General features: G+C 40.3%; 1 protein-coding gene across 2 annotated transcripts in view; it reads right to left on the bottom strand.

The window, feature by feature from the left end:
- Nucleotides 1-529: 529 nt before the first annotated feature.
- LOC142651882 (intraflagellar transport protein 70A-like) overlaps nucleotides 530-27,012 on the bottom strand; it is a 46,405-nt gene continuing 19,922 nt past the window's right edge. Inside the window, exons 11-20 of one of the 2 annotated variants that reach the window (XM_075827114.1) lie at nucleotides 23,982-24,035; nucleotides 23,512-23,577; nucleotides 19,169-19,245; nucleotides 14,164-14,374; nucleotides 8,657-8,704; nucleotides 6,013-6,084; nucleotides 4,053-4,156; nucleotides 2,917-2,995; nucleotides 1,873-2,002; nucleotides 530-777 (exon numbers count right to left, since the gene is read on the bottom strand). In XM_075827114.1, coding sequence (XP_075683229.1) covers nucleotides 641-777; nucleotides 1,873-2,002; nucleotides 2,917-2,995; nucleotides 4,053-4,156; nucleotides 6,013-6,084; nucleotides 8,657-8,704; nucleotides 14,164-14,374; nucleotides 19,169-19,245; nucleotides 23,512-23,577; nucleotides 23,982-24,035 — 978 coding nt within the window. In that variant the 3' untranslated portion in view covers nucleotides 530-640. The remainder of the gene's footprint in view (nucleotides 778-1,872; nucleotides 2,003-2,916; nucleotides 2,996-4,052; nucleotides 4,157-6,012; nucleotides 6,085-8,656; nucleotides 8,705-14,163; nucleotides 14,375-19,168; nucleotides 19,246-23,511; nucleotides 23,578-23,981; nucleotides 24,036-27,012) is intronic. The other variant, XM_075827115.1, reaches the window with a different exon arrangement.

Genomic DNA, 27,012 nt, shown 5'->3' with positions numbered 1-27,012 from the left:
AACAATTTATTGTTGTGTTATTGTATGAATAAAAAACTGCTCCACTGCCGACTGGGCTGAATGAATATCACGAATACCGGCTGCGCCAGAGAAAAACTCCACTTTTTTTTCTAACTTCTTCTCCATTGAACATCGAGACTGCTCCAGTCTTCGAATTGGATATCCGGCTGCACCCTGAACCAACTTCTCGAGCCCAAGATTACAACTGCATCACACGCCATTTGGATGTTATGCTCCGAGAATAACCTGCTAAGGTTAGCCTAAATCTGAACCTCAATTGGTTTCAGTTTTTTACGTTTTCATGCACTATGTGCGCTTTGTCTTTTTTCTCTGACTCTATCCCTCTGATCACATGACTCGGCTGTTGCACTGTTCCTCCCCCATGCTTTACAGAGCAGCTATAAATTTGCCTTACTTGATTACATTATTTTTTCTCGCATTTAAATAAACATATCATATTAACTATCTAAAAGCAGATCCACAAGTTCTACAAAATATAATGATGCCACTACTGCCATAGACAAACATGTCTGTATTTTGGAAACAAAATAATTTAATTGTAACACTACAAAATTACATTTACATGACAAATATTTTGAAATAAGCACAAAGAAGAAAAACTTTTTCAGGCTGCAAGTTATTACATGTTCCAGGATGTTATTTCATACATTAATGCTTTCAGTTGTCTTGCTTCATAAGTAACGGTGTTCTTGCCAATGTGCATCTTCTCTTCTTCCAGTGGTTGTTCGATTATGGCAGGTATGTTTTTACCATAAACTGGCAGGGAATGAATAAGTTACATTTGTATGAGCTTATTAAATTATACGATGACACAAATCCTCTATACCATTATTTACATGTGTTTAGAAGCACTTCGGATTTTCTACTCTTTAACAAAGTTGCATTTACAACAAGTAGTCATCTAGACATTCCAAATATATTTGTCTGATTGTAAAAGTGGCATCCATGATAAGATATCGTGTGTTACGTAAAAGTACACAGCGTATCCGCCCTGTGTGCCCCAAGGAATTCCGGGTGAAAAACCGCACCAAATTGTTGTGTAGTTTTTCGGCCGGATTGTCCGCTTCGGAAAACTGCACATAAAAAAAAAGTTTCATATTTACATAGCCATGGCGACATGTCCCTCCGCTGTCCTGAAGCCTGGTCTCCTGGGATGACGTTTCATCTCATGTAACCGCTGCAGCTTGTGGTTGGCTGCAGCGGTCACATGGGATAAAACGTCATCCCAGGAGGCCGGCCTGGACCAAGAAACACAGAATTATGGGTAAGTATAAGATTTTTTTTTCTGAGTTGCATTTTTTGCGGTGGAATCGCTGCTTTTCCGCTGCAAAATAGTGGTATTCATAGCTAAATAGAAATCATTGTTGCTCATTAATTTATGTGGAAAGCTGTATGCCTCAGGGAGTTAGTGAGGCTCACAGGGCATGTAACCCAAGTACTCGGTGCAATGGGAAGGCATTACTATTTCGGCAGTAGACTCACTTTGCATGGTGAAGGAGAGTGAAGCGGTCACCCATGTGCAGGATGTTGATTGGGCTACTGAACTACAAAGTCACCTCAGCATAAAGGGATTTGTATGTATGACTTTGTGGGGGAAGGCACCAAATAAAAATTTTGACTCAGGTGAAAGTTTCTGCCCTCGGGTATTCTGGAGAGCTGAGAAAAAGATCACATCACACACTTCCTTGCTTCACCCTTACCAAACATAAATAGCTCTATTTAGAAGGACTGCAAGTGGGTGAGTTTCCGGCTCCTTAAATGGAATTTTGGGAGCTGGACAGAGCAATAAAGGGTTGTTCCCAACTTAGACAATGGACCGCTGACCGCATATTCTAGGCGGAGACTACTTACTTTCACAATGTTCCAAAAATTGAATACTTTCATAGATCACACTGTCCTGAAGCATGATCATGTGTTTTGACATGTTTTCCAGCAAGGATAGGAAGCATCTTTTTGCATAATACCATGTGTCTGTTCCAAGCTGTAAAAAATATCAAGAAATATTGTCAAGAAAAGAATCATTCTGCCCAAATCTCGTATGCAATTTGACCATGTTACGGACAAAAAAGTTACAGCGATTTGTTTTTCTGCAAAATGGTGGAAAACGTGGGAAGAGCAAGTACAATATGCAATCTACGGGGAGTTGCAATAACATGGAAAGGACTCATACTTGCAATACAGACCCAAAGTCAGAGGAAAGTTAAATGTCTGCATTTATAACATGCTTATAGAGGGTTAAAGGGGTCATCTCATAAAGACGCAAATCTACATCAAAGAGTCCCCCGCTCGGGATCCCCATCTATGAGCCAAAACGGAGAAACGCTTAGACAGATTGGAGTTATCCATGTATTACATGGCCGACCAGTCATCTGTCATGGCCAGTTATTCAATGTAAAACTACATTTCCTCAACAGCGGTCACTGCAGGAGATAAATCTGCGTGGCCGCAGCTTCCCCCAGCAAAATCAGCTGTTTGATGGGGGGCCACATTGAAAGGGGTTGTCTTTGATGAGAAAACCCCTTTAAACTAGTGTGCGTTAGTAGTAGAAACTATATGGCTCTCAAAATCGGAGCTTGATGGAGGAAGGCTGTATGATGAGCCCAGAGTCCAGCTTGTGGAGCACAGAATTGCAAATGAAGGGGTACGATGCTTGGAGGAGTCACAGGCCACATCTCAGAAAATGTGTAAATGTTAGCCGAGTCTAGCCTGTCACCAATTATCGGGCCTGGTCCTCTTTAACTCTACAAGAGCTACACATATGATAGAGAGAAGCTGCTGATCCAAATCCTATATTTGCAAAAACTGTTGGAAGCAAAGTTACTTGTAAAGATTTGCAATGTTTTATTATCCTAAAAGACTAAACCTCTGTGGTTGAGTTAAAATATTCAGACTTGCCTTTTTGTTGTATGGCTCCAAGCTTTTGATAACTCGTGATATGCCAAATTCATAATTCCCTTTAGCACAGTAAAGAGTTCTGTTGAAAAACAGAAAAATAAATAAATCATTAGTAAGCCTTCTAAAAATACGATGCAGAGAGGAGCTTTGGAAGGAACATTTGTAAAGAATCCTTCCACATTGTGATATTGAATCAGAGCCAATGCCCTACAGTACTCTACTGCGCGAGTCCACTATTACGGACATATTTGCAAATTGCAGACCATCTTTTCTGCACACTCAGAATTAGGGGGGAATAATATGCAGTCTTCTGTCTGAAACAATACATACACCTACGTTATAGAACAGGACCTTTTGCTCTTCATTGAGGAGACGTAAGGAGTCATTTGTCAAAGCATCCACCATTGCTAGTCATTTCATCTCTACTGAAAAGCTGAATTAGAACAAGCCGCATATTACAAAGTTGCACTCATCCCAATTCACGCCTATGTAGTAGCCTATGTAGTATGTATCACTATTTTTTTACTAGTATAAGACTTCTTTTAATATCATTTGTAAACCTGCATACATTCTTGCAATGTAGAGTTAGCAGAATGCATGGCAGGGAATGTAAGCCTAGAAATAGATGCTATAGGTGAACACACTGTCTCAGTCTGCATGATTTTCTTGTAAAAATCATGCAGCGAACACTGGTATTCATTTCCTCCTAATCTCTTCCATTTTTGGCTGAGATAAATGAGGGGTTGGGGTTTAATCAGGAGGGTAGGGCTTAATGTTCCTGTTCTCTTACTACAGACAGCGATGGGGGGAGGTTCCTTCTGCAGCCACTTGCAAGACACAGGATTGTGAGGAGGAGAGAAATTAATCGCATACAGAAGAATTCCTTATATATTTCATATAGTTTTAATTGCAATATAAGACAGAATAAGATAAAATTGGAGTTGGATATTAACAAAAAAATATGTCTTAAGGAAGTACTTAAAAGGGTATTCTCAACTCACACATATATGGCATTTCAGCAGAATATGCCATAAATGTGTGGTAGGTGCGAGTCCAACCTCTGGGCGCTCGCTTGATCGGCCATTTCCGTAACACCCAAAGAATTGATGGAGAGATCCTCCTTAATGTTCTCTTACCCAATAACTAAGTTAACGATGCAGAGATGGTAGATTTTCTTATCTGGATAGTCATAAGCAATGTGCTCTTCTTCTTTTTCAATCTTCCTCATGAATTCTTCAGCCTAGATGAACAAAGAACAGAAGGTTGTAAATAAAATCCTCTGGCTTGGACACTGCTCGTCTCCCCTATATGCTAAATTTGCATAGTAACCAAAGGTCAATAGTAAATAGTAAAAATAGTTTATATGCTATATTAAGGTAAAACTCTACCTTTACCTAACAGTGGCTCTATTGTCAGCACATATAAGCTCCAGCATTGTAATATATCTTTATTACTTTTCATCTTGTGTTCACTCATTTTATAGTTCATTTACTTTTTTACAACACATAGACTATATGGACAAAGGTATTGGCGCACCTACACATAACACCTACAGGAGCTTTTATGACATCCCATTCGAAATTCATAGGCATTAATATGAAGGGAAGGCTTTCTACATGATTTTTATGGGGGGCGGTGGGAATTTTTGCCCATTCATCCAGAAGGGCATTTGTGAGGGCAGAGAAAGATGTTGGAGGAGAGGGCCTGGCTTACAATCTCTGTTCTAGTTCATCCAAAAGGTGTTTGATAGGGTTGAGGTCAGGGCTCTGTGTGGGCCAGTCAGGATTTTCCACACCATACTCACCCAACCATGTCTTTATGGACCCTGCTTTGTGCATTGGGGCACAGTAAAGTACCCCAAAGCAATTGCTGGAACAGAAAAGTGCCTTCTCACAAAGCATGCAACTGTCTGAAATGTTATGCTGAAGAATTAAGATTTTCCTTCACTGGAACTAAGGGGCCTAGGCCAACCCCATAAAAACAGCATTATCCCTCCTCCAGAAAACTTTAGAGTCCATCAGACTTCCAGTTAGAGAAGCATGATTCGTCACTCCACATAACACGTTTGCAGGGCTCCAGAGTCCAGTGGCGGCCATTCGACGCTTGGCATTGTGCTTGGTGATGTAAGTCTTGCATGCAGCTGTTCGGCGATGGAAACCCATGCCATGAAGTTCCCGGCGCAGAGTTTTTGTGCTGATGCTAATGCCAGAGGAGGTTTGGAAATCTGCAGTTATTGAACCAGCATTGGCGACCTTTTTGCTCTATGCACCTCAGCAACCTGCTCTGCAACTTTACGTGCTCTGTCACTTTGGTAAACAGTATCACGCTGGAATTCAGTGATCTCTTTAGAAGGACCCATTCCTTCACAAGTGTATGTAAAGGCAGACTGCATTGCTAGGGGCTGGATTTTATACACCTGTGGCAATGGGACTGAATGAGACATCTGAATTCAATGATTAAGAGGTGTATCCCAGTACGTTTGTCCATATAGTGTATTACAACGTTTTTTAAGATGCTAAAGCAGCGCAGCAACCCCTTCAATGTCCTGGCAGTCAGACCGCCACCAATAAGAAAGTGATGGCCTATCCTAGTGAAATGCTATTACTTTCTGTGATGGGATTACCCCTTTAAAGGGGTTTTCCACGTTATGACAACTGATGACCTAGCCACCGGATAGGTCATTAATATATTATTGGTGCAAGTCCGACACCCGGACCCCGCACCGATCAGCTGATCTGGCTGCCTCCAGGCACCGGATGTTTCGAACGGTATGAGGTAGTTGGAGCCAGAAGCAGATGGCTCCTGCCACTGCATATTGGCCGTTCAGCAGAACTTTGGCCCTACTCCTATTCGCTTGAATAGGAGCAGAGCTGCAGTACTGCAGCTCGGCCGCTATTCTTTGACCGGAGCCATCTGCTTCTGGCGATATCGTCCGATGCCTGGAGCCGCAGCAGCTGATCAATGCGAGGTCCAGGTGTCGGACCCGCACCAATCATATACTGATGACCTATCCAGACAGAACACGGAAAACCCCTTTAAGGGCAAAATACACAGTAGTCCTGCTGTTGTCTGTTTAACTTCTTAGAACAAACTTACCAGATCATTCTGGCTCGTCATGATGTAAGACACACAGAGATTTGCAAGGACAATGGCGCTGACATTCAGAATCTGTAAAATAAGAGATGCAATTATTCGTTTTGATCAATATTAAGACTCCCGTGAATAACAATACAGTACATGTACTGTGTATTACAATTTTCCTTTCTAATCTAAATAATGGAAGAGTAGCTGAAGAGTAACTTAACGAATGAAGGGGGTGGAATAGCATGTTTCCCCTTGACGAGTTTTACAATGATTGCAAATAACATCTCACACACGTTGCAAACATTAAGCATACCATATACTTAAATACAATGTGCTAATCCATAGAAGAGGTTATGAAAACACAAATTATAAGCTGCAGTGAAATCGTAGGCATAGAACTGAAACCTTTGGGCGCCCCTTTTCAGGTGCATTCGGGCACCTTTTTGCGTCCTTTACAGGAATTGAGAGCAGAGGTACAGGGAAATTAAATGAACCTGGAGCACAACTAAATGCACTGAGTGTTCTCGCAGAAAGGGACTACTGTTTTCGCTGTAATTACTTAATTCTGTCAGTTTCTTTTCTAAATGAATATACTCGTATATAATTCCAGAGTAGATATGAAAATGCACACATCGACCATTTGATCTGTTTTACAATATATCGAATAAAGGTTACGTTTCATTTATTTAAAAAAGTGGGCACCCTCTCTCCCAGTGAAAATTGTGTAAGTAGGACCCAGCTGGGCCATTGCTAACCGGTCAGCAGGTAAAGATTATTGCCCCTAATCTGTAATAATGAAGACTAATCTTTCTGCATGGGGAGTTTATAAACTGTGCCATCAATGCCATTAGGTTTGCCCCTAATCTTCAATAATGAAGATGAATCTTTTTTCAGGGTTGGGAGAAGGGGGGTGCATCATTTCCATTAGGCTTGCTCCTACTCATTACTAATGATGATGAATCTTTTTGTGTGGGGGTGTGTGATTATGGTTATTTTTTTTATCTTCTATGCTTGAATCTAATGGTCAAGGGTGGGGGAGGGGGGTTGGGCAAATTATAAATTTAAGCTGTTACGGTTGGATGCTTGTTGGGGGGTAACTTCACAACACTTGTTAGGTGGGTTGGCTTTGGGTCACATTGGGTCTGGGTAGTATCGGGTCAGGGTAGATTTGGGGTTTCAGGTTTATTATGCACAAATTATCTGGATGGGGGTATATTTAACTCATTATGTGAGAGACATTACTAAGAATGGGGTAATACATGAAATGGCTGCCTGCTCTACCGATATATGTATATTTATAACTAATCCCTTCCTTGGGGGTACTCTGTTGGAACTTCTTGTGACTAGGGGGTACCTAGCATGGAAAGGTTGAGTAAACACTGCATTAAGTACTTCAGCAAACAGTTGATGCTACATTCTACATTGGTTGCAATTCAAAAACTTTATTCACAGTGACAGTTTTATGTACTTTATTTAACAAGTTAATAACTAATTTAGATCTCTTTTCAGCTGCATTGCTCATTCCTTATATGATATAAGCTAATCACTGATCTGCAATAACTGCTACACTAGTATTATTCATAAGGACAAGAAAATATACTTTGCCCATGTAGCTTTGCACTGCATGGAAAAGATGCATCCAGCTCATCCAAGTTGCATTGTTGTAAAACCACAGCGAACAGCGACAAGTGTAACGGTTTACGTGTTTCAAACCATATGGTTCTTCATCTATGTCGAAATGCGTAAGTAGTTCCTCCTGTCTTTGTTGCTGCACTGTGGATTTACAACAATGAAACAATGCACAAATCTTCTTGTACAGAGGCTGACAGGAGATCTGGATCCCTGGATTGCTAATGGGTTGGCTTAGGACTAAACCAAGGAGCGAAGTCTAAGGGGTTGGGCTATCCGCGGAGTAGTCTTCCGTTAGCAATGGCTGGTGTGTAGATGAACTGAAGATAACAAGCAGCGGTACAAAGGCAGCAGGCAAAAATCTTAGTCAGACAGGGCTCGGGTCAAGGCAAGCGGAGTCTGTTGTAAGTGGTAGACCGGTAGAGGCCAGAGTGGGCATCAGCTGGGTAAATGTAGTCAAATATACAAGTTGGATCAGAACCAGTAGTAGAAGGAACTAAACTCCTATGAGACAGCTAAAAGCAAATGGGCCTTATTGCTCAGGCAAGGAGAGGTGGAGGAAGAGTCATTAAGAATCCTGGGGCACTTGCTGAGGTCAGAGGCATTTAGCGTGTACAGGCCAGGAGCCAGAGCAGGCGTGCAACCTACGGAAAGAGCGGCGCAATGCAGGAAGAGAGCGGCTTAGAGGATGCTGGGTGACCCAGCGTTTTGAGAATGTCCTGCATGTGCTGGATATATCTTTTCTATGTTGACCTGCAACTACTGGCATGTCAGATGTCATTGCTGCTTAAAGAGGAAGCTTGAGAATGAGCGGATACATTGCACCTTTTCACTCATAGGCGGAAGTTAAATTATGCCTTTACAATATGTAGACTGATAATGGATGGTACCAGGTTATGATACACAGTGAAAACTGCAGACTGGATGCAGAGCAATACACTATATAGAGGCAAACACTCAGAAAATCCATGCAACCAAATCAATGGGATAAAAAAAGCACAAATAAAGAGACAAATGCTCAGTTTACCGAAACTTTTCTCCTGCAAGGACATTCTTCAAGGTTACATTGTCCCAGCTAAGACACACAGGAAAAAAAATGATGCAGAGGTGATGTGTACGCTTCAGTGACTGAATAGAGCGTTTGTCAGGAGTTGTAATAAACTTTTACTCTATTTTATATTTAGTAAGAATGTAATCTGGTATATTATTATTAATTGCCCATCAAAGTTAAAAAAATTGCTGTACTTGCTTTATCAAATGTACATCAATTGGGCCGTATGATATCTGGATTTACAACAAATCTAAAAGAAAAAGAAGGAATTTATCAGTGTAAAATGTTTATCAATAATCTGTCCTAATGTACAGTATTGACATATGACTTTACTTCCAGGAGATAGGGAGATAAAAAATGGAATATCCGAGGGCGCAGCTGTACTGGAAATGGCTTTTATTTGTACAACAACAACAACGTGTTTCAAGGCCGTACCGGCCTCTTCGTCAGGTTAGGTACAAGTGTTAGGTCTATTCATGATGACTGTGCATTTATAGCTGGCCTAGGAATCATTACCGGGTTAAGTTACAGGTCAATTGTGTAAGCAAGGTACGGCAGTGAGGTATAAAAATTATTCATTTAGAAACAAAACAGTTTTTCATTCATATTAAAGGTATAGACAAAGATACAAAACAAGGATCGTAGGTTCAAAAATATGAATAAGCATTTTTTACAGAATGATAATAATATAAAAATAATAATATTAAATAAAACAATGATTAAAAAACAATAATGACAATATGTATAAAAGTATGTATAAAAAGATCATAGATGCATTTCAAGTGGAATGTCTCCGCAGTGTGTTTATTCGTTAGTTGTAGTATGAAGATTTTTATTATTGTTTTGTATTTTCAATTTAAAACATCGTTTATTCCAAACTGTCAGTGGTGTGTATCATCGTCATGGTGATATGACGCTCCTAGGTATGAGTCATATTAGCAAAGTGCGGTAATGAAGTGTGTAAGTTGTTCCCTATCAGAGAGCAGAACCGTTTTACATTAATATTCAAAATTTGTGCAAAAAGATAGAATAAGCATCTTATATATAATCATGGAAGAAGTGATTTAGAAACATGTAGAAATATATGTAGAATATATACAAAAGCCTATTAGAGATGGAGCATCTTTGAAATGTGTATTTATTCAATGGGGGTGTTTATTTTTTGTTTATGTGTACTTCAAATGTTTGGTGCTTATATTTTAGAGTATCGTTCTTTCAGAGCTGTCAGTGGTGTGTATCGTTGTCATGGTGATGTGACGCTCCTGGGTATGAGTCATTCATGCAGAGAGTGCTGCTGCCGACTCAGAGAAGGGAGCCGTGCGGTTCGAGGAAGATTGATCGGAACAAGAATACACAGCAGCCACGGGTGAGAGAATTGCCTGTATTCTAGCGCACAAATGTTGGTATATTCGTTTGTATATATATATATATAGGATGATTCCTATATATGTTGCTCTTAGGGTTGTAAAAACGGAGTTACATAATGGTCTCTGTTACTTCATTGAGACCTGTTGGTTTTAATGTCTTGAGTTTATACATCCAGAAGATTTCTCTTCTGCAAAGAATATTATAACGGTCTCTTTGGTTTTCCTTAATGTGATCGATCGGGGTGATGGTGAAGCAGTTAAAATCACTATCATGTGCTAGTGTGCAATGTCTGGATATACTGTGGAGTAAAAATTTCTTTTTGCAGTTGGATCTATGTTTGTTTAATCGACAATGTAAGGGTTGGATTGTTCTTCCCACGTACTGAACTCCACATTTACAGTTTATGAGATAAATCACGAATTTTGACTGACAGTTTAAGTTTTCATTGATGTTAAATACTTTTCCTGTTTGTTGAGACCGGAAAGTGTGTGTTTTATCAGTAATCGATTGACAGCACAGGCACCTAGTTGTTCCGCATTTAAAGCTGCCTATTTCAGATGATTGATTCTGTTGTTGTATTTTCCGTTTAGAATTGTCTTTTATTCCTGAGAGGTTCACTCTACTTGGGGCTAGGATGTTTTTAATAGTTCTTAATAATTCACAACCCTAAGAGCAACATATATAGGAATCATCCTATATATATATATACAAACGAATATACCAACATTTGTGCGCTAGAATACAGGCAATTCTCTCACCCGTGGCTGCTGTGTATTCTTGTTCCGATCAATCTTCCTCGAACCGCACGGCTCCCTTCTCTGAGTCGGCAGCAGCACTCTCTGCATGAATGACTCATACCCAGGAGCGTCACATCACCATGACAACGATACACACCACTGACAGCTCTGAAAGAACGATACTCTAAAATATAAGCACCAAACATTTGAAGTACACATAAACAAAAAATAAACACCCCCATTGAATAAATACACATTTCAAAGATGCTCCATCTCTAATAGGCTTTTGTATATATTCTACATATATTTCTACATGTTTCTAAATCACTTTTTCCATGATTATATATGAGATGCTTATTCTATCTTTTTGCACAAATTTTGAATATTAATGTAAAACGGTTCTGCTCTCTGATAGGGAACAACTTACACACTTCATTACCGCACTTTGCTAATATGACTCATACCTAGGAGCGTCATATCACCATGACGATGATACACACCACTGACAGTTTGGAATAAACGATGTTTTAAATTGAAAATACAAAACAATAATAAAAATCTTCATACTACAACTAACGAATAAACACACTGCGGAGACATTCCACTTGAAATGCATCTATGATCTTTTTATACATACTTTTATACATATTGTCATTAATGTTTTTTAATCATTGTTTTATTTAATATTATTATTTTTATATTATTATCATTCTGTAAAAAATGCTTATTCATATTTTTGAACCTACGATCCTTGTTTTGTATCTTTGTCTATACCTTTAATATGAATGAAAAACTGTTTTGTTTCTAAATGAATAATTTTTATACCTCACTGCCGTACCTTGCTTACACAATTGACCTTTGACCTGTAACTTAACCCGGTAATGATTCCTAGGCCAGCTATAAATGCACAGTCATCATGAATAGACCTAACACTTGTACCTAACCTGACGAAGAGGCCGGTACGGCCTTGAAACACATTGTTGTTGTTGTTGTACAAATAAAAGCCATTTCCAGTACAGCTGCGCCCTCGGATATTCCATTTTTTATCTCCCTATCTCCTGGATCTACATAGTGGATTTTTACCAATCTTCAAACCGGAATTTGGGCTGCAACTGTCTCTACCTAAGTCTAACTTGGACACGCACCTTGGGATGTTATGCTCCGAGCATAACAACATCAGGTCAGCACAATTGACCACTTTTTTCCTTTTGTTCTCACCTAATACAGGCTCATGCACTATGTGCGCTTTGTTTCCTTTTTCCCTATAGCGTGATATGACTTTAGTTAGCACATAGGTAGAGGACTATCAGTGGTGACTATTTAATAAAAACAGGAGTTTTTTATTGGAATTATTTTATTACTTCAGAATCCCTAATATATATTTTTTTTACCCCCAGTAAGTAAGAATTTTACTTGCTGGTGGGAGTTTGAATGGGTTCAGGCAGCTATTTAGTGACAGACATAAATCCAGCAATAGATTATGGTTAGAGTTTTTACTCACTATAGCGCAAAAGGACTTTAAGGCTATGTTCATACGTAGCTGAATTGCTGCAGATTTTCTTTCTGGATTTGCGGGCGGAAAATCCTCAGTGGAATAAAGTAGCAGCAAAGTGGAAGAGATTTTAACGTGTGGAACCAACCTTTGGTGCAGATTTTTAAATCTGCAGCATGTTAATTTATGCTGCAGAAAGTGAACGGATTTAGTTGTGGATTTTCTCCATTTAATTAAATGAGTCAAATAAATTAAAATCCGCAGGAAAACCCAATTGTTGTGGATTTTGTTGCAGATTACCCGTGGATCTGCAACAAAATCCACAAATCTAGATAGTAAAATAAGTTAAAAAAACAACTATTTTCACTTTACCTTGTGTTCCCTTAGCATCACCACGCTGGTCTCCTGGCTGGTCTCTATACAGCAGGTCACCAGTGATGACGTTTTATGTAGTCACGTGGCCGCTGCAGCCAACCGCAGAAGGCCGGGTGTACCCAAGCCAAGCAGTGGCCACAGGAGCACAAGGGGAGTATAATAAGTAGATTTCCCTGTGAATTTTGGGTTGGATCTGCGGCAAAATTTTCTGCAACAAATTTGACTTGTGTGCATTTTTCTTAGGGTGAATTCACACGTCGCAGATTTTTCGATCATTTTCTATGTGGATTGCGCACCAAAAGTCTGTGGCAATTTACAGTACAATGCATTGACATGTAGTGGAAAAAATCAGTATGGAAATCAGGGTATGCTGCGCATTTTCAAAATGTGAAATGCATAGGGTGAAATACGAGGCATATTCCGCATGGAACACTAACACCACAGCTGACCACCTCTGGTCTTCACCTTATTGTGTAATATACAGATTTTATAGCTAATTTCTGAGCCACTGTATAGATCACAGTCGAGGATTGCATACAGTACATAGCAATCACTCAACCTAGTTTGAATTTTAAAATTGCTTTACAAATGGGAATTTGATAATAATATTAATAATCTGCAGGACTGAGTGTAATTTATATTCCCTGCACGAGCTTTCAGCTGAGTGCACTTCACCACTTACAGCAGTCTGTATTCCCTCAATGCACTACAGACACTGAGAGTTAAATTCTATTGACAAGTTTTGTGTCAGTCTGTATTCTGCTTATGGCTCCTGCAGGGCAACCTCAAAAAAACCTAGTATGCCCCCCAACCTTCTAAGTTATTATAGCAATACTCCCACCTATGGAGGGATTCTGATAATATATTAGGGAACTGCTATTAAGAGAATTCCCTAATATAATCTTTATCGTGGCTTGTACAGTAGGTGGCCATCCTCCTCTGGTTCCTCCTATACAGACCTGATAAGAAGAGAAACGGTAATGCTAACTTACTGTAATGGTATTAGATTTAACCATGGTATTTCTCAAATGCAAATATTAGCAAGATGGGTAAATGAAAAAGAAATATAAGAATGCTACTAAAGCTGGTTGTCATGTGTAAAAACTAATGATGGCGATCACTGTTTTCATGTACTAATCGGCATTAGAGGAATAAAAGAGTCTGGCGCTATACAAAGGCCAGCTGCCCCAATTTTTGCCACCGCTAATTTACATACAAACCAGAGTGATTTGTTGTTCTGCAATTAAAACTCCTAATGTCTGAAAAAGTACAGAAGTTAGTACAGTTACAGCATAAAAGCTTACATAAGATCCTGTCAGAAGAGGAAAAAGGAATTCTCTACGAGGACGGGAAAGATCAATCCAAAGCGGGCACTAGTGGCACTTGTAGTAAGTAAATCTTACCGTTATTTGTAAACCAATACATAATTTACATACATTGAAATAACTATCGACTCTGGAAAGTAATCCTTTAGTTAGTAATATGGCTGTGTTGCTATACATATTACTTACATTGTCATAGTGCTTTTTAACAATGGGCTCATAAAAACCAATGGCCTCCTTGTATTTATTTTCTTGCATGAACAAGACATGGGCCACATTCAGTTTCCATACATCATGTTCATTGCAAAACTCCACCGATTTACGGAAGATTTTCTCCACCATCTGATAGTTCTCCATGTTCCAGTATATTTTTGCCTGGGCCATTAAGACAGGAATATACCTAAATAAAACCAAAAAGTATTGTTAAAACTGAAAAAAGGGAATTAGAAAAGGTTCTGTTAAAGCTGATCTATCCTGTACTATCTATGGGGAAAATAGGCAGGGTATTAGAAGTAAAGCAAACTGAAATATTGTACTATAATATTGTTACTAAGGGCTGCACAAATTCAAACCCTTGTCCTAAAAGTTTGGAGACATCCAGATTCGGACCCCGTCCTGTGGAGTCGTAGGATACTGAGAATATATCTTTAAATGTCTCAATAATGCTATGTGCATCCTGGTATCTGACCATCCGAAGACCATGTCTACTATTTATAGACCCTGAGAAGTATCTCCTACCCTTAAACCCAATATATTTGTCAGATGTCCACTATGAGAACCCTACAAGACTGAAACCGCAGTCAAGTATCATCAGATTTAGGAGCGGTGGCTCACCTCTAATGTCACACTGGCCATGAGGCTACTATAACTATCCACCAAGCCACTGACACCTCGGTGTTAACACTGTATATAGGGTGTGGCGTGGGTCCATATATACTTAAGTAAGGTTTGGTTCTGGGTCTAATAAATATCTCGGCACCTGATTGTCTGTCTATAATGTGACTCTACAGCCGAAAGTGGTGGAGCCTGAAACTTGGCCTTGACCATGATGTTATTCACCTGATTATTCTCCTGTTCTATATCAATATATCTGCTGCAGGATTCAGTTTATACGTGTACACTTGGTGCAGTAACGATCCCACAGATGATCCAGGTAATTTGCAGAAATTTAACAGGTGATCTAATTTGCCTGGCTTATACCTGGCCTTTTATACACCGTATATCCCCCACCAAGCCAGTGGCATCCCCCTTCAAGCCGGTTTACATCCACTACTGTTCCTCAGACAATAGCTCCTTCTGCCCAGTGACATTTTTTAATACCTTGTTAATGGTTTCTGGGCTCTAGAGCCTTGTCCTAACCTACACCGACCTCCTTAATGTTCCTTGGAGACCCCCATATTCTTTGCTTAGACCATGATTTCATACTTAAGTGGTCAGATTACCCATTACCTATATTCTTACATTATTTTGTTCTTTCTTGAGCTCTGTCAGATTTTTTATGCATTTCGATATTTTTTGCACCCTGTGGATCTATCCTACTTACAATTTGTTAAAGTTTATTGTTCAATAAAATGTTCAAAAAAACATGTGAAAAGATGTGGTCTGGAGCTGGAAGATACTGCTATGTGAATTTCCATCATAATATAGTGTCTACCTTGTTTAGAATGTGATTGATACTTGGTGTAGGCTCACTAAGAGTTTGCTGGGAGTCAAGGTATGTACAGTGCCATGCGGACGTATTCACACCTTGGTGTTTTTCCTGTTTTGATGCATTACAAACTAGAATTAAAATCGATTTTTGGGGGGTTTATACAACATGCCTACCACCTTGTGTCACAGTAAAATATATTTAGAACCTTCAAAAAAATAATTAAGACAAAAAAACAGAGAACTTTACTGTGCAGAACTGTTCACTCCCTGAAATGTAAATACTTTGTGGAGACACCTTTTGCTGCAATTCCAGATGCAAGTCTCTTGGGGTATTTCTCTATTAGATTAGCACATCGATATATTGGGATTTATTTTTCAAAATTTTCCAGTCAAAACTGCTCCAACACCTTTAAGTTAGTAGGGTTGCATTGGTGTAAATCATGTCACTGATTCCCAATTGGATTGAGGTCTGGGCTTTCACTAGGCTGTTCCAAGACATGTAAATGTGTCCCCGTAAACCCCTCCAGTGTAGCTTTAGCAGTATATTTAGGGTCATTGTCCTGATGGAAGGTAAACCTCTGTCCCAGTCTCAAATCTCTGGCAGAGTGAAACAGGTTGTCCTGTATTTACTGACATCCATTTTTCCGTTCAACCCCAACCAACTTTCCAATTGCCTTTCCCATGATGGACAGAAAGTAAAATTTTAGTCTCATCTGACCAGAGAACCTTCTTCTATGTGTTTGGGGGTTTGCCACATGAAGTTTGGCAAACTCAAAACGTGTTTTCTTAAGCTTTTATTTAAGCAATGGCTTTTTTCTGGCCACTCTACCATTAAGGCCTCATGTACACGACCGTAGCCATGTGCACGGCCGTGATTTCCGGGTCGGCCGGACACAGAGTGACAGCCGAGAGCCGCCCGCAAATCGCGGGCCGTGCACATGGCCTCGGCCATTATTTTCAATGAAAACCACGGTCGTGTGCATGGCCCCATAGGAATGAATGGGGCCGCAATTCTCCCGTGGATTTTCGGGGGAATTGCGGCTGCAAAAGCACGTTCGTGTGCATGGGGCCTAAGCCCCACTCTGTGAAGTGTACGGCTTATAGTGGTCCTATGGACAGATACTTCCATCTTCGCTGTGGATCTTTGCAGTTCCTTTATTGTTATCGTTGGTGTCTTTGTTAAGTCTCTAATTAATGCCCTCCATGGTTTTTTTGATGGGCGGTCTTCTCTTGTCAGGTTTGTAGTTGTACAATATTCTTTCCTTTTTGTAATAATGGATGTAATGGTGTTCTGTGGGATGTTCAATGTTTGGTATATTTTTCCTTAACCCAACCCTGATCTATATTTCTCCACAACTTTGTCTCTGACCTGTTTGGAGAGCTCCCTGTTGCTTGCTTAGTGGCGTTACAGACTCAGGGGCCTTTCAGAACAGGGGCATTTCCGACATCATGTGACACTTTGATTGCACACAGCGGGACCTTATTTAACCAACTATGGGACTTGTGAAATTAATTGGTCTGACCAGACATTATTTAGGGAATTCATCACATAAATATTCATAGTACTCCTCTAACTTTTCAGATTTTAGTTATTTTATTATTCTTTTTACACAAAGTATTTTATTTTTTAATTTAATTTTTTTAAATTTGGACTACTTGGTCAGGTCCATTAGATAAAATCAAATTTTAAATCCATTTTCATTCCAGATTGTAATGCAACACAACAGGAAAAACACGAAGGTTGTGAATACTTTTGTAAAGCACTGTATGTTGGTATGTGTGACTGACTGACTGCCCTGTACAGGTCAGTATTTCTTCTTATGTCTTAGGACTCATGCACACGACCGTAAAAACACCCGTTATTACGGGTCGTAATTACGACCCGTAATAACGGGCTCATAGACTTCTATTGGCCACGGGTACCTTCCCGTTTTCTTACGGGAAGGTGCCCGTGCCATTGAAAAAGATAGAACATGTCCTATTTCAGGCCGTAATAACGGCACGGACAGCCCATAGAAGTCTATGGGGCTCCCGTAATAACGGGCGACTACGTGTGTGCACCCGTCATTACGGGAGCGTTGCTAGGCGACGTCGGTACATAGTCACTGTCCAGTGTGCTGAAAGAGTTAACTGATCGGCAGTAACTCTTTCAGCACGCTGGACAGTGAATTCCGATCAGAATATAGAGCAACCTGTAAAAAAAAAAACTTCCTGCTTCCTCCAGTCCGGTCTCCCGGCCGTTGCCTTGGTGACGCGTCTCTCTCGACATCCGGCCCGACTTCCCTGGATGACGTTTCAGCCCATGTGACCGCTGCAGCCAATCACAGGCCAATCACAGGCTGCAGCGGTCACATGGACTGCCGCGTCATCCAGGGATGTCGGGCTGGATGTGAAGAGAGGGACGCGTCACCAAGACAACGGCCGGGTAAGTATGAATTTCTTTAACTTTTATTACAGAAAGGGCTGTCCCTTCTCTCTACCCTGCACTGATAGAGAGAAGGGGCTGCCGATTACTGCAGTGTAATTTTGCAGCCAAAAACGTGCCCGTAAATACGGGTGGAATACGGGTGACACCGGGCCCGTATTTACAGGCACGGGCCCGTAAATACTGGTGCAAAACGGGTCGAATACGTGTGACACCGGACCCGTATTTACGCCAGTATTTACGGGTGGGAAAAAATACGGTCGTGTGCATGAGGCCTTAGACTGCCATCAGCGGACTATGTCTGTCTGAGATCCAGCCTGTTTATTTTACTTTGAACGGACCATTAATACGGAATCAATAGGCTCTTGTATACTGCTATACCTTTTGTTTAAAATTTTTGAGATGTTGTCTATTTTGTATATGCTTTTATGTATGTAAACTTTTTCAATAAAGCCTGTATTGTTCATTGCAAAAACTTCTGGCACTGGGCTTGTGTGTCCACAGTATGTCCGGATTAAGGCCTCCTACACCCACATCGCATACATCCCCATACTTGGAAGACTGGTGTGAAGTCAGACTCTGGACTTACTGCATGCGGAATGGCCCAGCAGTAGCAAATTACAGTGTTCTCCGGCATCGATTCCTGAAAAGCAATTTATCAAGTTTCTCTGCCTATATATCCAATGTTACCCTTAATTTGGAAATTATAATATTGCTGACTGGTATCTGATCTTTTCAGCGAATGATGGCAAAATTTGTACTAGTACAGCTGCTGATAACACGATGCAAATTTTTGTTGATGCAGAAATTACTGCAAATAATTGAACAAATAATATAATGTTGGCCTACACCTAGTATTGATTTTTTGTTCCTAATGCTAATTTATAAAAGCGGAGATGAAAGCAATGGGATCACTTCTTAAAGAGGAGCAAGATGGTTTCAGAGGTAAGACGCATGGTAAGAAAGCCCCCCAAAAAATACCAAAATGAGGAATCTCATCTGGTCACAAAGATTTAAAAGTTCTCCAACCATAAAGGGGTTTGGTAAAAAATGTAAAAGTTTACAATAAATTTAAATATCGCTTTGTTTTAAGGCAACAATGTTATGAAATCGTCTTACTTTTCTAGGGCTTCGTCATATTCACCCACAGCCTTTTTAACTGCTTCATCGTCCCGGTTTAATCTCGCTTCTTGTACCTTATTAATGCAAATTAAATAAATAAAAAAATACAACTTTAAACAGAGATAAGCAACATTTAATTCTATGTTATCATTAGATCTCATGTGTGGAGTGCCAACTTCTATAAAGCCCGCACAATGAGAAAAAAGGCCTGTTATTACATCAGTCCCTAAATAAAGGACCAACTCAGTTGTGGACCGTGTTTTATCCTGTGTTCCCAAGTCAACAATTCCTGTCTGTGCTCCTGTCATTTACTGTTATTATGGGGAGATTGTGTGAAATGAAAACATCATCCTCAAATATCAATGCATATAAACACTTTGCTACCACGATTCAATCTAGTTAGAACGTGAATGGATTATTGATGCGAATGGATTATTTGATTATGTACATATTCCAAGTCTGAAGAAGTCAGAGTTATCATGGGGACACTGGAGCAAGCTTTAGGCCTTTAACTAGAAATTATAACACTGATAACAAGTAAACTATTAAATCTGTTTTGACTTTTGTCATTTAAGACCTTTTACTTAAATCTTCAGTATAGGCTGAGTTTACACCTGCGTTGTGACTTCTGTTTTTCTGTACCGTCATAGGAGCAGAAAAACACAGTTCAAGCTGTGACGGATCTATCACACTACAGACACCAATGGCGCCCAACAGACCCATTTGACTTATAATGGGGTTCTGTCGGGTCCCTTTGCAGTGTCGGTCATATTGATAGTGCTGCACGCTGCACTATTCTTCCCATCAAACGTGACGGAATCTACAACAATGGCTCCTGAGGGACATTTAGATGCAGATGAGATGTGAACAGAGCCTTAATGACTTATCATTCAATCATAGTTAAGAACCACAGCAATATTGCACCATAAGTTCACACGTAGCGTAAATACTGCAGATTTTCCGCACTGGATTTCGTTGCGAAAAATCTCCAGCATAATACAGTAGCAGCAAAGTGGATGAAATATGAACTAATCTCATCCACACACTACATGAATGCTGAGCGGAAAAAACGCTCAGAAATTGATCTGTGGTGCAGTATTTCAATCAGCAGAATGTCAATTGTATTTGTGTAATTGCTGCTTATTTGCTGAAGGTTTTCCCCATTGAATTTAATGGGAAGGTAAAATCTGCAACAAATAGAAGATGTTGCGTTTTTTGCGGCGGGAATGGAGTGATTCTGCTGCAAAAAACGTAACTAAAAAAAAATAAAAATCTAAGGCCTCATGCACACTACCGTAGCCATGTGCACAGCCATGATTTTCGGGTCGGCTGGCTGCGGAGTGTCATTATTTTATATGAGCCTGGACCGCAAAACACGGCCGTAATAAGACACGTCCTTTCTTTTTGCGGTCCAGGCTCCATCCTGGGCCATGGATGGACCGTGGAAACCAGTCGTGTGCGTGGGCCCATTGAAAAAATTAATGGGGCCGCAATTCACCCGTGGATTTTCGGGGGAATTGCGGCCGCAAAAGCACGTTCGTGTGCATGGGGCCTTATACTTACCCAGAATTCTGTATTTCTTTGTCCAGCCATTCACCGGCTGCAGTGGTCACATGGGATGAAACGTCATCCGAGGAGGCCGGCCTGTAGGACGGGAGAGGGACTTGTCGCCATGGCTACGTAAGTGTTAAACTTTTTTTCTACCAGCAGTTTTCTGCACCAGGCATTATGGTTGAAAAACTGCACCCCAATTTGGTGCGTTTTTTCTGCCCGATTTACCTGCGGTGCCCAGTGCAGATAAGGCTGTGTAATTTTACGCAGCGTATCCTCCCTGTGTGAACATAGCCTAAAGAAGACAGACCAAACCCTGTGGGAAAGGTGACCTCTCGAGCAGCACCTGCTCACGGGTTCCAGAAGTCACAAAAGAGAACATCCTGACCCCAAGGGATCCCACTCATCCATGTCTGGATATCATTTCTAGGGTCTGTAACAGGACTGAATATCTGGCCTGTTGTGCTCCTAGCAGTAGGGTGCGTTTTGGAGATAGTTGTTACTGTCTCTTTGTTCCAGACCTGGTGGGATAAAGCATCTGCTATCATTTATCTCGTTGAATGCCGTAGGCTGAATCGTCATACAAGTCTGGTGAAATCCACGCATTTTCCATCTACTTATATAGTTTGATTGTTGTTTTCTGCAATTATTGAGGTTTATTGAGGCGGTGGTCATTGAATAGACACTTACCCCCTTACGCTTTTGCATAATTTCTGCGATATCTGGTCAGTGGGTTGGATTGCTCTTTTTTAGGTTGTGATAATGTCTGACAACCTATAATTTTGTATGTTGTCTGTCCTGTTGGTCTATTAATACTTCTTTTTTTTTTTTTTTTAAGAGTATTGAATAAAAGTAAATTTTTAAGTAGCTACCCTAGGTGATATAGTTCTATAAATTGTTTTAAGGTAACTATCCATGCACATAGACAATCTAGTGCATGGTATTTGGACGTGCTTGTTAACATATCTGGATATCAGTTGGATCTCGGCAATAGTTTTAGCATCAACTACAATAGGTTCTGACTCTAAAGCTGCACCCAGACAAAAGATTCACAGCTAGAACTGCCTGACTTCCCTATGGGCACTCTAATGTTTGCCCCAAGTGATTTTTCCTCATTCAAGTCAGTGAGAAAGAACATCACAAAATCACCAGGAATAGTGTACGCTGTGGCAAGAAACGGAAAGAGGCTCTAAAGACTTCACAATGTACCAACACTGTTCAGAAATTCACAGCAACACACGAGGAACATCTAGCTACTGCAGTAAAAACCAAAAGGTGAACATGAAGGGTGAGAAAAACTGCAGATTTTCCGCAATGGAATTTGTTGCAGAAAATCCGCAGCATAATACAGTCGAAGCAAAGTGCATGAGATTTGAACAAATCTCATCCACACGCTGCGTAAATGTTGAGCAGAAAAAACGCTCAGAAATTGACCTGTGGTGCGTTTTTTTTAATCCGCAGCATGTCAATTGTATTTGCATAAAAGCTGCATAATTGTGGCGAGTTTTCCCCATTGAAGTAAGAATCTTTTTTTTATGTGCAGTTTTCTGCATCGGACATTCCAGTCGAAAAACGGCACCAAAATTTTGTGCGGCTTTTTGGCCGGAATTCCCTGTGGCACACAGGGCGGATACACTTTGTGCTTTTACGCAGCGTATCCGTTCTGTGTGAACATAGCCGAAGTGTTAGCAAGGCCTAATAAATGTCTGGTGAATGATAGGACACCCTTAAGGCTTCAGTTACACGAGCGTGTGCGTTTTGCGCACGCCAAAAAACGCAGCGTTTGGCGTGTGCAAAAGGCACTTGACAGCTCCGTGTGTCATCAGTGTATGATGCGCGGCTGCGTGATTTTCGCGCAGCCGCCATCATAGAGATGAGGCTAGTCGACGTCAGTCACTGTCCAGGGTGCTGAAAAAGTTAACTGATCGGCAGTAACTCTTTCAGCACCCTCGACAGTGAATTCAGATCACAATATACAGCAACCTGTGAATAAAAAAAAGACGTTCATACTTACCAAGAACTTCCTGCTTCCTCCAGTCCGGTCTCCCGGCCGTTGCCTTGGTGACGCGTCCCTCTCTTGTCATCCGGCCCCACCTCCCTGGATGACGCGGCAGTCCATGTGACCGCTGCAGCCTGTGATTGGCTGCAGCCTGTGCTTGGCCTGTGATTGGCTGCAGCTGTAACTTGGACTGAATTGTCATCCCGGGAGGTCAGACTGGAGGAAGAAACCGGGAGTTATCGGTAAGTCAGAACTTCTTTTTTTTTTTTACACGTTCATGTATATTGGGATCGGAAGTCACTGTCCAGGGTGCTGAACAAGTTTAACTCTTTCAGCACCGTGGACAGTTACGGTCTCCTGACGTCGCGTACCGGAAAAATTTTTGCCGGGTTCGGTCAAAACGAGTTCGGCCGAACCCGGTGAAGTTCGGTGCGCTCATCTCTAATTTGACACTCCGTTTGGATGTTTGTAAACAGAAAAGCACCACGTGCTTTACTGTTTACATTCATCCTTTTGACAGCTCTTGCGCGAATCACGCAGTTCGCACGGAAGTGCTTCCGTGCGGCATGCGTAGTTTTCACGCACCCATTGACTTCAATGGGTGCGTGATGCGCGAAAAACGCACGATTATAGAACGTCGTGAGTTTTACGCAACGCACTCGCGCTGCGCAAAATTCACGCATTGTCTGCACTGCCCCATAGAGTAATATAGGTGCGTACGACACGCGTGAAAAGCACGCGCGTATATTACGCTCGTGTAAATGAGGCCTAAGACAATTACACAGTGTACCTGTTTAGTTTGTTTTCTCATTTGTTCTGTGAGCATCCCCGCCAGTTCATCCAGCTTTAAGAATGCCTAAAAACAAAGAAATATCAAAATAATAAAAATCAAAAACCGTGTAAACAAAAAAATTTGCTCAGAATTTAGACTACAGGCTATGCCTGTTTCTGCTAATATATTTAAAGCGCAATGGCAAAGATTATGGGATTCTTGAAAGCTGTACACTGGATGACAGAAACACTCTCATTGCTAAGGGGAAGGGAACACAATAACATTATGATACATCTATACTATTTTCTATTGAAATATCAGTAAATTATAATTGGAAGTCCCGTGGGGTCAGAAGGTGACAGTTATACAGAAATGAGAGGTACTTTTACCGGTACCAAAATTAGCAGTCAAATATGAATGGTATGTGTATATACAGTATATTATAACAACCTGAAAAGCATATTATAAAGCCATGCTACATACAGTACCTCATCTGGGGCTGTTTGGCATGTTATCAGAGCATCCAAAAAATCGTACAAATACTGAAAAATAAAAGAATTTGAGAAATAATTAGATTCCAAAATCAGTTTCTTCACTTTGTCCTAAGAGCAGGCCATCTACTCGTCTGTTAGTACATTTTATATCACACACATGTTTATCGTCTAAATGAATTTGATACATGGGTCCACACTTATCCAACAGTTTAAGACAGTTTTTGGTGTAAAATGCGACTTTAAAAAAAGTCGCATTATGACGTGCACCGAATTTGCAGCTTTTCTTCTGACTTGTCAAATTTGCAAAGTGACTAGAAAAGTGGGCATTGTTTTTAATGGGAAATGTTTTATGCCACATTTATTAAGTAATCTAAGGGGTAAATTATGGCGCAGATCTACACCTGTTCATAAACTTGATTTTCTGCCTGTGAGAGTTCAAGTACACCAAATTTATTAATAGACGAGCGCCTGTTAATAAATTTGGTGCAATTCACTCCAACTACCGCCTCCTCTTTGACTGGGGAAAAATACTCCACTATTTGTAAAGGTAGTCATAAAACAAAATTTCTCAACAGTGTTGTGCACGGTTTTCTCCTTCACTTTGTACTTGTAAATCAGGACGGAAGAACTGTAACAAAAGAGCTATGAAAGCTTTCAGAATGGCAATGTCACAGGTAGACCACAGGCTAGCTCAACTAGTAGTCTGTGTATGGGATTATATGGTAAATTGACAATTTTTTTGTGTTCCCACTCAAAAAATTACCAAGTTAAAGGGTTACCATTCAATTTCATATTCATGGTATAGATCGTAAAAAATTAACAATGTTTTGCCATTTACATGTAAAAAAAATGATCCAGTGATCAATTTGTAATGACATTTACTTTCAGAGTATGGCGCCACCTGGTGTTCAAAGAGTATAGCAATGTGCACGTCCAACTTTTGAGCGGAGTGCTGGTGGACCGGTATGCTTAGTCATTCTCCCAATAACCAGTTCTCTGCATAGCGATCCACTGTTCACTGCAGAGAAGCCAATAGAAATAGCTTTCTGCCATGCTTGTCAGGGCAGGAGCATAGCCTCTGCAGTAGTATGGCAGTACAGCTCAGGAGAATCCTTCTCAGCTTGTTAAGATTGTAAAGCTCTGCATCTTGACAGCAGATATAAACCCTGCACATGTCCACTCAGCCTTTATTGGTTTTTTTTCATTACATTTTCATTGGTTTCTTAGAAAATGTATACTATGGATGTCACACAGTATATATATTCACTACTCTGCATCCATTCAACTCTATGGTTCTGCGGAAGATAGCAGAGCACTGTTCATTTTCAAGATTAGTTTAATTCATTGCATGTTTTTTATTTTTTTTATGAGCAGACAAATCACTAGAAATGTGAAAAAAACTAAAACTTTTTTGTAATATATATATATATATCTGCAGTCATAGGTGTTCTTGCACCTGCGTATTTTGTATCATTTAGTTGGAATGTGCTGTTCAATTTTTGTTGTGTTTATGGTATCCATATATGTGGGGTTAGTGACTGCCTCCACTTGTTGTTCTTGCACTCCTCCCATTCTGCCCTGGGTGATTTTAATCAGTTCAATGCTGGATCCTACCATCCCCAGGTATATATGTAGGCTTAGTCCCAGTTCTGGGTGTATGTGCAGCGTAGGTTCCCACCTTACAGAGGTCGCCTTGTCGTGGCAGGTGGGCTAACACTTTTTGATCAAAATGTGCACTAAGAACCTCCCTATTTGTAGGTAGATTTAGCTTTAGTGCATATCTATTTATATTTAGTGGTTTAGGTGGCATTAGTGTTGCAGGGTGCTGTCGCCATTTTTTTATATCTGCTGTATATCTGCAGTCATAGGTGTTCTTGCACCTGCGTATTTTGTATCATTTAGTTGGAATGTGCTGTTCAATTTTTGTTGTGTTTATGGTATCCATATATGTGGGGTTAGTGACTGCCTCCACTTGTTGTTCTTGCACTCCTCCCATTCTGCCCTGGGTGATTTTAATCAGTTCAATGCTGGATCCTACCATCCCCAGGTATATATGTAGGCTTAGTCCCAGTTCTGGGTGTATGTGCAGCGTAGGTTCCCACCTTACAGAGGTCGCCTTGTCGTGGCAGGTGGGCTAACACTTTTTGATCAAAATGTGCACTAAGAACCTCCCTATTTGTAGGTAGATTGAGCTTTAGTGCATATCTATTTATATTTAGTGGTTTAGGTGGCATTAGTGTTGCAGGGTGCTGTCGCCATTTTTTTATATCTGCTATATATATATATATATATATATATATATATAGCAGTAATGCATATATATTATATATAGCAGTATTGCATATAGAAGTAATGCAGATTTATTTATATTTAGCAGTTTAGGTGGCATTGGTGTTTGCAGTGTGCTGTCGACATTTTCTTGTGTGCTGTATAAATTTGCAGTCATAGGCGTACTTGCACCTGCATACATGTTTTGTTTCATTTTCCTAGAATGTGCTGTTCAAACTTTTATGTTTCTTATATATTGTATACATGTGGGGGTAGTGACTGCCTATATTTTTGATCTTGTACTCTTCACATTTTGCCCTGGATGATTTTAAATTAGTTTAATGCTGCTTCCTACCATCTCCAGATTTATGCAGGTTTAGCCCCAATTCTGGCTGTATGAGCAGCGTTAGGGACCCACCTCATAGAGGGCACCTTGTCGTGGCAGGTGGGCTCACACAATTTGTGCACTAAGAACCTCACTTTTGTAAGTAGATTTAGCAGTAATGCATATTTGTTTATATTTAGTGGTTTAGGTGACATTGGTGTTCACAGTGTGCTGTCCAAATATTTATTTGTGTGCTGTGTGAAAATAAATATATATATATATATATATATATATATATATATACACACACACACATATATATATATATATATATTATACTGTATGTATATTATATATACACTGTTGCAGACCTGTAACAATTAGTCTTCTTCTCTCTCCGTCAGCCTGGATCGCTGTGAGGGGAGAGTGAAA

Source organism: Rhinoderma darwinii, chromosome 5 (genome assembly GCF_050947455.1).
Source record: "Rhinoderma darwinii isolate aRhiDar2 chromosome 5, aRhiDar2.hap1, whole genome shotgun sequence".
Classification (NCBI taxonomy): Eukaryota; Metazoa; Chordata; class Amphibia; order Anura; family Rhinodermatidae; genus Rhinoderma; species Rhinoderma darwinii.
The sequence above is the reverse complement of the archived record's forward strand: the minus strand, read 5'-3'. Positions and strand labels throughout refer to the sequence as shown.